Source organism: Gossypium raimondii, chromosome 7 (genome assembly GCF_025698545.1).
Source record: "Gossypium raimondii isolate GPD5lz chromosome 7, ASM2569854v1, whole genome shotgun sequence".
Taxonomy (NCBI): domain Eukaryota; kingdom Viridiplantae; phylum Streptophyta; class Magnoliopsida; order Malvales; family Malvaceae; genus Gossypium; species Gossypium raimondii.
In genome coordinates, this window is record NC_068571.1 from 51,910,175 (window position 1) to 51,923,008 (window position 12,834).

Sequence of the window (12,834 nt, forward strand, 5' to 3'; positions counted from 1 at the left end):
ATTCATAGAACTTTAAAAAATCAGTTTCAAGCAATTTACAAATCAATCAATTTAATCCTTCTATTTAAAATAGTATTTTAATCCAACTGACTAATCTAATCCGATTTAAACAATAATAATTTAAAAAACTCTACGAATTGTTATATGTCCGACTCCATTTAAATTTAATCCAATATAATTAAGCGATACCAAAATCGCAAACCCATAAAGTAAAATAATAGTAACCAGAAAAACATTTAAAAAACCCAGACCGCCGCTTCCTAAAAACAGGGTAGAATTGGATCATAAAATAATCGCCAAATATATTCCAAACTCTCACCTTCCACATTGACCTCTCATCACCTTAAAAGAAAAGAAAATTAAAATTAAATATAAAAAATAGAACTCATTTTTATTTGTTTACGTTTCGCTTTGTTATTATATACCCAAGTCTCTTTTCTTCTCCTTCCTCACTACCCGACTAGTAAATATAATTAAATTTTTTTTAATTATTTGTCATATTAATGAGGGAATAACTTTTTGTTCAAAAAATTTGTTTGGCAAAACCTCAACTACTCTGCAATAAGCACACGATTAATCTCCCCAGAAGCGTTGAAATCGTGTTAACTGATCGGTTGAGAAGTGTTTCTCTTGTTGTTGTTGTTGTTGTTTTGTATTAATAATCCCACCCCATTGTTTTTTTTTCTCCATAAAAGGAAATCAGAAGAAAAAAAATAAAGCAATTTTAATTTAATTCAGAAGAAAGAGAACGTACCTTTGATTAATGAAGTCGCCGGCGTCGTTTCATTCGTTCGGAGGGAGTAGTTCCAAGCTTTCTAATTATAGCCGTTCATTTGAATTGCCGGAAGACTTTGATGATCTTGCAGGAGATGAATATGGAGTTGGTGGAGCAATGTTGCCTATTTTTCTCAGCGGTTTACAGAGGAATAACCAGCAAGACTTAGTTGAAGTTACGCTTGAGCTCGAGAATGATTCCATTGTGTTTTGCAGCGTAACGCCGAGTACGACTCCACAACAGGTTGGTGCAGAAGAAAAGGAAGGTGGTTCCGTTAACGGTTCGTCGGGGATTTTAGCGAGAAGCTTATCGGCGACGTCGAGGATCCGGAGGAAGTTCGCGTGGTTGAAATCGGGATCGTCATCGAGAGCTTCATCTTCGGCGGCGGAGGTTGATCAGATTCAAGACCGTCGGATTACGGCTCGCGATGAGAGGAGAATCAAAGCCAAGCTTCAACGAACGAAATCCAGCGCCGAACGAGCTTTGAAAGGGCTGAGGTTCATCAGTAAAAACACCGGCGAAAATGACGCGGTGGAGATGTGGAAACGAGTTGAGTCGAGGTTCGAGTCGTTAGCCAAAGACGGTTTGCTTGCTAGAGAAGATTTCGGAGAATGTATAGGTCCGTACTATCAAGTCCCCGATACTCTGTTTGGCAACTAAGAAAATCTTCATTTTCTTCTGTCATCCAATACTCTGTTTGGCAACGAAGAAAATAATTCTTTTTCTTTTTTCATAGGTATGGTGGATTCAAAGGAATTCGCAGTAGGCATATTCGATGCATTAGCAAGACGAAGACGACAAAGAATCGAGAAAATAACAAAAGAGGAGCTTCATGATTTCTGGTTACAGATTTCAGATCAGAGTTTCGACGCGCGTCTTCAGATTTTCTTCGACATGTTAGTTTTTTTTTCTCTCTTTATTTTATCTTTTTTTTAAACGATCTTTTGCCGCTAAAAACAACGCTGACGATCGAAAGTTTTGATCGGCAAAAAACGATTTTGATCTTTGAATTGATTGGTTGAGAGCAGTAATTTTAAGTTGTTCCGTGAAGCACCTGATTTCTTGCCCACTGAATAAAAAAGCTGACGGCTTATGGCCCAGTTGGACGAGGTTGCTTTATGGTCTATGTTTTGTGGGAACTCGACAAGAGTTAAAATGCTGCGTTTATTTTAATTTATTTATTTTTACTTTGCTCTTTCATAATTATATTTTGATGAAAATAAATTTGCAGGGCTGATAGCAATGAAGATGGAAGAGTCACAAGGGAAGAAGTACAAGAGGTAATAAAATGATTATTAATTATAGATGATTGTCTGCTCATTTAATTATAGATGATTATTAATTAGGAATTGTGTAAAAATGCCCAAAATGCAATTACTTTCAAGTTTGGCTTAAATATTGCAATGTCATTTATCTTTTTTGTTGTTGCTGATTTTTTTAAATTATATATATATATATATTTAAAATGCAGCTTATAATGCTTAGTGCTTCAGCCAACAAGCTTTCCAAGCTAAAAGAACAAGCTGAAGAGTATGCATCACTAATCATGGAAGAATTGGATCCTGAGAATTTTGGGTACATTGAGGTAAATTGCTTTGCTTGTTTTAAAAAAAAAAGTCAAATTATGATTTTGGTCCTTCTAATATGCTCAAATTTAGAATTTAATCCCTATATTTTAATTTGACATTATTTTATATAATATTATTAGTTAGTCCAAACAGTTAAGCATCATTAACTATTCCGGTTAAAATAGTGATATAGATTTTTTTTTATGAGTTGAAAGAGATGTTTTTGTGAAAAAGTTCATACCAGCATTGTAGCTGGAATAGTTGCAGTCTAAACTACCTGGATTAACTAATTATATTATATAATTAGAGAGATTAAATTATGATAAATCAAAATATAAGAATTAAATCTTAAATTTAAGAATAGTAAAGGGACCAAAATCAAATTTTAACCCAAAAATTATTTGGGGGAATTAAATAGGATGTTGTATGTCAATTTGGGTTGATTTCAGTTATGGCAATTGGAAACGTTACTCCTGCAAAGGGATACATACATGAACTACAGTAGACCACTTAGCACAGCAAGTGTTGGTTGGAGTCAAAACTTAAGTTCCGTTAGACCCAAAAGCATGTTCCGAAGAATGTGCTTTAAACTCCGGTGCTTGCTACTAGAAAACTGGCGAAGGGGATGGGTTTTGTTGCTTTGGATTATGGCAATGGCTACCCTTTTTGTTTGGAAATTCATTCAATACAAAAACATGGCAGCATTTCAAGTTATGGGGTATTGCTTATGTACTGCCAAAGGGTCTGCCGAGACACTCAAGCTCAACATGGCTTTGATTCTTTTACCGGTTTGTCGCAACACATTGACTTGGCTTCGTTCCACAAAAGCAAGATCCTTTGTACCTTTTGATGACAGCATTAATTTTCACAAGGTAAGAACAAAAAACAAAGGGCTTTTATTTAAATGGAGTTTGCAAAAATGTAAACCTCAATGATTTTACTCCCTTAATTTACAGACAATTGCATGTGCAATAGCTATTGGAGTGTTGGTTCATGGTGGAAGTCATTTGGCATGTGATTTCATCCGTTTAACTAATGCTCCACCTGAGAAATTTGCTCTCATAGCATCTGATTTTAGTCACGGCAAACGACCGACATATCTGGAACTTTTGATCGGTATTCTAGGCATTACGGGGATAGCTATGGTGGTTTTCATGGCCATTGCGTTTATATTAGCAACAAGTCACTTCCGAAGAAACATCTTGAGATTCCCTGCACCCTTCAATAGATTGACAGGCTTCAATGCTTTCTGGTATTCTCATCATCTTCTTGGCCTTGTCTACATTTTGCTGGTTATCCATGGAACATTCTTGTATTTGTCTCACCAGTGGTACCAGAGATCGGTAAGAACTTCAAAATTTCAGACAATGACAAAGAGTAACATACCAACTTGCTACGTACTAATTATGTTTGTGTTTGCAGACATGGATGTACATAGCTGTTCCATTGCTGCTGTACATGGGAGAACGTACTGTAAGAGCATGTAGAGCAGAACATTATTCAGTAAAAATATTCAAGGTAATTTTATCAAATTCTTCTCTTTACTCTTCTATTGTTTAGCTAAACTCTTAATCATTTGAGCTCAATGCACAGGTCTCTGTACTACCAGGAGATGTCTTCAGCATGGTTATGTCGAAACCGCAAGGATTCAAGTACAAAAGTGGGCAGTACATATTTCTTCAGTGCCCATCAATCTCCCCATTTGAATGGTAAGTATGATTTTGGGGTTTAGGGTTTACGATTTAGGGTGTCTTGTGTTTTGGAACATCATTTGTTCTTTTTTTTTAAAAATTTTTGCAGGCACCCATTTTCTATAACTTCAGCACCAGGAGATGAGTATCTTAGTGTTCATATCAGAACAGTTGGAGACTGGACTAAGGAACTTAAACGAGTTTTCACCGAAGTTAACGACTCACCGTTCGTTATAGGCCGAGCGAGATTCGGTGGCCCTGGATACATTGATAATAACTGGTAAGAATATATACTTCTTATATTCAAATTACACTACGGAACCGGCAAGTATTTAACGCAATATGCTTCATCGGTGCAGCCAACCTAAGTTACTCGTCGACGGTCCATATGGGGCTCCAGCACAAGACTACAGGAACTATGATGTTCTACTCCTTGTGGGACTAGGAATTGGAGCTACCCCTTTCATAAGCATCCTTAGAGATCTATTAAACAATTCAAGACCAGAAGATCAAATGGTATATACATTCAAGCCACTTGCTACAAGACGATTTTCAGCATAAATTTTATAATCATTTACTTTTCATTTCATAATGGGAATTTGATGGTATAGGATTTAGCCACAGAAATGAGTAGATCAGATGATAGTTGGAACAGTCTTGCATCTTCGAATTACACCGCGAATTCAAGTTTGACTATCGGCGGAAAAAAGAAGTCACCGCCGAGGACTCGAAATGCTTACTTCTATTGGGTCACAAGGGAATCAGGTTCCTTTGAATGGTTTAAAGGAGTAATGGATGAAGTTGCAGAAATGGATCACAAAGTAAATAATCTGCCATTATTTGAATAAGCTTCCAATAGTAAATAAATGACCTAATCCTTGTTATTTTTAATCTTTGAAAAACAGGGTCAAATTGAGCTGCACAACTACCTTACAAGTGTTTATGAAGAAGGAGATGCAAGATCAACCTTGATAACAATGGTCCAAGCTTTAAATCATGCTAAACATGGTGTTGACATCTTATCAGGAACCAGAGTAAGATTTTTCTGTTCTCATTACCTAGATAACTTAAAAAAATGATAAACATCATAAACATACTCCCAAAAAAGTCATTTTCCATTACCATTTATTTAATGTTATCAGTTGTTAGATCATGTGAAATCTTCATATAATATGGATTTTAGTAATTAAGAGAGTAGATGACTGAAAATGTGCAGAGCATGTCATTCTCTTCATTGTCAACATCTATATAAAAAATTTTCGTAGCATATCCTTTTCTCACCTACCAAACAGCCATTTAAAAATCCCATTAGTATTGTTTTTTTCTAACCCTTTTGGATATTTAATGATTTGCTTCACAGGTAAGGACTCATTTTGCAAGGCCCAACTGGAAAGAAGTCTTCAGAAAAATAGCTTCAAAACATCCTCATGCCACAGTAGGTAAATACATTTCTAACCAAATAAAAAAAAAGTATTAAATTATTAATCAAAGAGGCATATATATATTTTAAAAAGGATCTGAAAGTGAGAAATGAGATTTAGATTCTGCCAACGAGACTGCTCATAATTGGCTCCCATTCATTTCAACCTACTACGTGAACATTAAAAAATAAAGCCATCAAAAGGCTGTACGCAACCAATTTATGAAGAATATATATACATATATGCTTACGACTTTTCAGCTTAACTCACAGCTGTCATGTTTAATCGAATTAATAGCTTAGAATCAAAAGAAAGAAAGAAAAGAAGATTGAAGACTTTTGATTTCAATCAAGAACATGCTTATATGACTAGCTTTTGATATGGATTAATTTGGGTTGGAGTAATTTTAAGTTTATGTCATTCAAGCTTGAGATAGGGGTAAAGTTAAAAAAAAAAATTTAATGAGTTCAACCTAATCTATATGTTTGTAAGAGAGTTAAAAAGCAACTTCACTTTTGTATTGGCTCATATTGATTTTAAAAAGGATTAAATCGAAATTTTAACACTTTAGGGACCTAATAATAATTATACAATATATTAATTTAAAATTTTATGAATTTTGGGTCTAAAGCAACAATTTCTCATTTTAGTGGCCAAGGCTCTCATCTACTCATTCCTTCCGTCCTGGGTGAGAGTTAGTCTTTTAGGTTAGATCATTTCGAATTCTAATCACTTCGAGTTCTAATCACTTCGAGTTAGGACGTAGACAAGGGCAAATAGTGGTCTTAGCACTTGGCCACAAAAATGATAAATTTTCCTTTTGACCCCTTCAAAATTTATGAAATTACAAGTTAGTATAATAATAAAATTACTCTTTAACCTACCGGAATTTATGATTCATCTTTAGCCCTTAAAATAATTTTCTAGCTTCACCCTGATTTCAAGTATAAGTAATTTCAATTTACTTATAGTCCTTTCGAGTTAGAGTTGAACATGTTAGAAAACTATTTACTATTTATGATTAAAATTTGATTTTGAATTGATCGGAATAGATTTTCGAGAAATGGGGTGATTAACAAAAATTGTAATGGTTAAAAACTACAGGTGTGTTCTACTGTGGAATGCCAGTGTTGGCAAAAGAATTGAAGAAACTCTCAGTGGAATTGAGTCACCTGACGTCAACGAGATTTGAATTCCACAAGGAATATTTTTGAGGCGTTATCTAATTCCATTAATGGAGTAAATAGATGCCAGTCAACCTATTATTCGTTTTTTTGTAACTATATATATTCAAAGAAATATAGCTGATATATATAAATAAATATATACACACATACATGGTATTCATAACTATACTCTATGTTAATAGGATAATTCGTTTTTTCTAAAATATTTGTGTCCTTAGATATAATATATATTTGAATATAAATATATTATATGTACTTAGAGACTCAAATTGAGTTCTGAGTAACTGTAAATATAAAATCTAATAGCATTGAGATATAAACATTTTCTATTAATTTTTTTTCATTTTTGTTGAGAAACAATGTTGATGATAAAAGTTCAGTTATCGTTGCAGTTTTCTGAGAAAATAATAGCATACTTTGACGATGATCATGATAATAATCCCACCATGTTGGAGATTTATCTTCTTTATTTATTTATTTATTTTGTTTTATAGTTCATATTTAAGGCTCGTAATTATCCCTTTTAATAATATTATTTTCAAAATTTTAATCTTTATTTTTTAAGAATTAGTATTGCTAAATGTGTTTTGATAGTTTGAGAAAATAAAATATATTTTTAAATCCTAAAGTAGAACTGAGGCCTAAAATCAAATTTTAAAATTCAGAAATGAATTTAATTTAAATTAAAATCTAGAAAATAAGTTATTTTACAATGAAATAACATTTGGGGTACAATATTGGTGGGTTTAGATTTTATAAGTAAAGTTGAGAGTGTGGCATACGTTAAGTGAGTAAAAGTCGATTAAAATCGATTTAATTGAAAATTTTGATTTATTCGATATTGGTTAGATCAATTATACTAGTTTAACTAGATAAAAGTAGGGTTAAATGATTAAGTTGGCTGATTATCAAGTCTATTATATTTTAAATATGATATATATTATTTTAGTTTATTTCAAATAAAAGGGAAATTCGATTAACCAATTTAATTAGTCAAATTTAAGTTGATTTGGTTAGGTCAATTAAATTAAAATCGAACGATTGGTTGTTATTATAAGTTAGTCAATTAAGTTGGTTATGTATGCAAGGGTAGATCTTTAGGTTTGGTGGGGAAAACAAAGGCTTAAGGAAGAAGATGATAATTTGTGGCGGATCAAAAAATGGTAAAAAAAAAAATTATTTGATGATGTGGCATATACAATGAACAATTGTTATATATTTAATGTTTAGGTGATTAAAATGATAAATTCCTCCGGCGGCGATGAAATTGTAAGGATTTTTCTTTTATTAAAATGATAAATTTCTCTACCAACGAAATTACAATAAATTTTTTATGACCAAAATGAAAACGCCGTAAATGTTGGATGAGCAACTGGATAGTTTATTCAGAAATTAAAAAAATAAAATTAAATAAATTAATATGCGACCCTCTTGGGAAATTTTAAAACTCAAATATCATGTAACAAATACTAATCCATTTGACGGAATGAATGTAAGTCATTGTATTTTCAACTTTCAACCATTATGCCAACGAGATCTCACCGTGTTGAGTTGAATTATTTAATTAAGTGCTTGTAATAATTGGTTCTGATTAGAATCGTTTATATAATTAATTGATTATATAATTTTCATAAAACAAATGAAATTGGACCGGATGGGCTAGTTTGTACGGTACACTAGTCTTGAGCAAGGGAGAGAACTTGTTAACTCACGAATTGATATGAATCAGTTGGATCTGAATTGGTTGAACCAAATTTTATGATTTTTATTTATATTTCTTAGAAACTTTTGAATAATGTATTTAATTGAAATCTAATTGAAAATCGATAACCTAACTAGTTCAACCACTGATTCAATTCTAAAAACCATGCTTGGAATCATATGGAACTCATTTTGCTTATCTTTTTTTTTTCAACTTATATGCACCTACTGAATCGAGCAATAAAGCGTTTGACGCTTATTAAGCAAGATTTCAAATTCGAACTTTGTCGATAGAGAAAATATATTTGAGAGAATTTTGTCATTCATTTAAGAATTCGATCGAAATCAATTTTAAATTTAATTGAGAATAATGCAATTAAAAATAAAATTAATTCTTCTTTTTTTTTTTTTTACCTATCCTTCATTTCTTTTTTCAGCAATAATAACATGAAAACTTAAAGACATGAAATGCTTCTAGAAACCCAAAAATATAAATATAAACTATTAAACAAAATAGTTAGTTACCCACGAAATTCAGCTAATCTCCCAATCCTACAATTAAGCACGCAAGGTAAGCGTAACGCAGTGAATTCTTTAACAGACCATTTATCTATTGCCACGTCTCTTACCGTCACCCCACAGCCACGTCCCCCCTCTCTCACCCTCACCCATGTCGTATGACATATATTAGTTAAAATTTGTTGTTAGTCCATATACTTTTAAAAAACATGGGATTTAATCCCTATACCATCGTATCAACAGTAGAATCATCGCTTCAAGCTCACTAGTTGGATTTTAAAAAAATCTCAATATCTCAGTTACTTAAATAAAAACTTTCGAATAGTTCAATGACTATTCTATAACTTTTTGAAGTTGAGTGATCAAATCGTAAACTTATGAATAATTTAGTGACAATTGAGTGTAGTTTATCTCTTTTATTTAAAATCCTATCCATTAATTAAATTCATAAGGATTTTCCGTCAAAATTTATGAATTTAGTATATTGACGAAAAATAAATATATCAGAAACTACAAAAGTGAGGTATAATTTTAAATTTAAAAAAGTAGAAGGATTTAATATGAAAATTTTAAAATCTCAATTTTTATACAAGTACTAACGGCATATTCTAACCACGTATATATACACACACACTATATATGTATAGACCCGACATTGATTTTCCATTACAATCCACAACCAAAAACAGGACCGAACCAAGAAAGATGGAACAGCTGTTGGATTCTGGGTTCGAAGCTTTAGCATTCAACTGTATAAGTTTCGGGATTTTCACCATTGTTAACAATGTATGGACGTGGGTCGCCGCTATCACCGCTGCCATTACTTTTTGGAGGATCAGAGCCGCCGGCGTCGCCTCCTCGTCACGTTCCTTTACCAAACCCAACCTGAAACCGTGGTCTACGTCCATAATCGATCGTGCCGGAGATGACCCAAAGCCGACCCTTTTTCCATCAGCTCTGGTTTCGGCTCCAGCCGTAGTTACGGGAACGATCAGTGGTTCGCCGTCAGTTTGCGATGATATTAGAGTGTCGACAACTAAAGGAGAGAAGTTCAAGTTGAGCGTTTACTGTGACGGAGAGAGTAACGACGTCGACGGCGAAATGACGGTGAGGGGACGGAGTTGCGGCGGGGAGTGGTGGGAGAGTTGGGAAAGAGTCTTCAGAGTGAGAAAAGGGGAAAGGGGTTGGTACCGTTATCAGGATTTAACGGCGATTAACGGCAACGTTGTTAGGTTATGGGATGATAAATTGATAATGAAGAATCTACGGCAATAAACAGATCAAGCTTTGCTGTATGGTAGTTTGGTATTTATTGGAATTAGTCCCTCTATCATTAAATTTATTAATTTAATCTTTATATTATTAAAAAATAAAAAAATATTATTAAATTGTAATAGAATTAACATTTACAAATAAAAAGCATAAAAATATTATTTTATTTACTGTTTAACTCCAAATAATTCTTTTGTAAAACCATAAAAGCTTTCAAATATTAATTATGTTAACAGTAAATAACATTTTTGAACAGTAAATATTAACTTCATTGAAATTTGGACAGATAAGGACTAAATTTGATCCATGTAAAGATAGAGAGGCTAATTTGATTCAATTCTTATAATAGAGGACTTGCCAAGTCAGTTCACTTATAAATATATACAAGAATAAGGGATAAATATCAAAATTATACATAAACAATTATATTTATGTAACTCTGATTATTGTTTAAATATATACATAAAATTTTAATTTTATCGTACTCATTTAAAAATATTAAATACAACCTTCACCTATTTTTTTTACCTTATTAATTGTATGTTTCTGTCTTTTGCATATATATTGTTGAAGGAAACATAATGTCCCCTTTTGACAATGACCTAGCAAAATGGAAATATGCCCTAAATCTTTTATGGTTAGATAATAAAACCAATGAGGGATCATAATTCCATGCTAATAATATATATTTTTAAAATCTATAGGTCAAATTTAGAGGTGATCATGGGTCGAATCAGGCCGTAACAAAAAATTCAGGCTTGTTTTGTAGGTTTGGATTTAGCCCGGTTCAAAATGGGTCTAAAATTTTACTCAGATCCAACCCAAATAAAAAAGCTAAAATTTGAGCTTGGTCCGACCCTCTTGTATTAATTTTTTGTATTGTTTTTTTTATATAAAAATAAATTTAAAAAATATAATACATTAAATACACCAAAAATATTAAAGTAAATGTTTCTCAACAAATTGAAAATAAAATTTTAAAATACTTTATACTTAAATAACACTAAGATATGTGCAACTTAACAAGAAAATGCCTCTAAAATAGTAGCAAAATTAACAATAAAACAAGAGTTATATAATATCCAAACAATAACAACAAAATAGTAGAAATATAATAGTGAAATAACAGCAAAACCTCAACAATTTTTTTTTTCAAATTCAGGCCGGGTCGAGCCAAAAAAGCTTACCTGAGGCATTTGCTAAATGGCCTTATTTTTTTTGTCCAAGCTCATTTTTCGAATCTATATTTTTATCTAAACCCTCTTACTTTTTAGGCAAACATTCGAGTTGGGCCATCAGGACAATCAATCAAATGACAATATTATTTTTAATGAGATTATATAAAATATTTTATTAAAACATATATAATATGAATATATTCAATATATACCAAAAAGTATGCATATAATTATTTCTTTATATTTTTAAAACTAATAAAATTATTATGATTGAAATTGCATCCTTACCAACAATCAAGCAAATTATTGGTAGTGTATAAATAGGAAAATATTACCCCAACTATAATAGGATGAAAATACAAAAATACATCTTTTTTAAAAAAATACAAAGGAATTCTGCAAAAAATAGTTGGGACATGAACATATTCATGACATGCATGTATGATCACTTCTATTAATGGACCTAAAATTTTATATTCTCTTTTCTATGTTTGTTTTTGGACTTATTGGATCTAAAATTTAAATTTATTTTTTATTTAATATAAAAAATTAAAATATATTTATGTTGATATTATATATTTTTATAATTAAATTTAAGTTTTTTTTTTATATAGGATGAAGGGATAGGGTTGCATGGTTTGAATCTGTGTCAAACGAGTATTTAACAAGAGTTTTAACTATTGTTCCATACAAGTTAGGACCAACATGCATTTAAATGCACCTTGTGTAAACTTAAACTATGGTGAATCGAATCTACTGAACTAGATAAATAATTTAACCATTGAATAGGTCTATTCACCGATATCATTTTCATTTTTATCACAATTAACTCTTTTTTTTTCCATGTGAAGGAATCAAATCTGGAATGGATTATGGTTAAGGTTTCGTACAATATTTGTTTGCTTTTTATTGCGAATCCCCCTTCCATATGAAGGAATGAAATTTGTCGATATAAATGGGAGACGGGGAGAAGAAGGTGGTGGTGTGATGAAGGTCATTTCATCGAAATAGGCTGAGATATGAAGAGAAAAGAAAAGTAAGGAAGAGGACAAGGTAGCAAAGGAGACAGCGTTGTAAAGTGCTTAGGGTTGCTAAAAGGCCAAGAGACCCCTTTCTCATTGTCTTGGAGGGTATTTATAGAGGGGAGGTCTAATATTCAGTGATGCTGCATCGTTGACAAATCTAAGTATTGGTGATCGTGCTATTGGGTAGGTGGCAAGGTCGTCGTACGTGGGTTGTTCTCATGCATGGTATTATTATGAAATTCCCTTGGCTGAGCGAGGTTGTTACGCCTAGTGGTCCATTGGTGGTCTCCTCTCGGAATGGAGTGTGTTCCCGCTAAAAGCGAGTGACCTGATAAATGCGGTGCCTAGGTGACTGGTCATCGGGTGTTGTAAGGTGGTAGGCCATCCGGGTAATCTTTAACTAAGGAGTTAAGTGTTGTGAAGCGAAGGACCTTTCTTAGACATTTTTATGGCGCCTTCTCGTGATGTCACGTGTCCAAACTGAATAGAAATATAAT

General features: G+C 32.4%; 2 protein-coding genes across 2 annotated transcripts; both read left to right on the plus strand.

Annotated features, from left to right (window-relative positions):
• Positions 1–430: 430 nt before the first annotated feature.
• LOC105797523 (respiratory burst oxidase homolog protein E) lies at positions 431–6,805 on the plus strand. Its single transcript, XM_012627505.2, has 14 exons — positions 431–1,394; positions 1,512–1,671; positions 2,007–2,055; positions 2,247–2,360; positions 2,793–3,215; positions 3,300–3,686; positions 3,766–3,861; positions 3,937–4,052; positions 4,144–4,314; positions 4,394–4,550; positions 4,646–4,855; positions 4,940–5,068; positions 5,395–5,473; positions 6,560–6,805. Exons 1-14 carry the CDS (start codon positions 764–766, stop codon positions 6,667–6,669), a joined length of 2,832 nt encoding a protein of 943 aa, XP_012482959.1. The 5' UTR covers positions 431–763; the 3' UTR covers positions 6,670–6,805.
• A 2,762-nt stretch (positions 6,806–9,567) lies between these two features.
• LOC105803180 (uncharacterized) lies at positions 9,568–10,137 on the plus strand. The gene has a single exon (XM_012635221.1). The coding sequence runs from the start codon at positions 9,568–9,570 to the stop codon at positions 10,135–10,137; it is 570 nt and encodes a 189-aa protein (XP_012490675.1).
• The last annotated feature ends 2,697 nt before the right edge of the window (positions 10,138–12,834 follow it).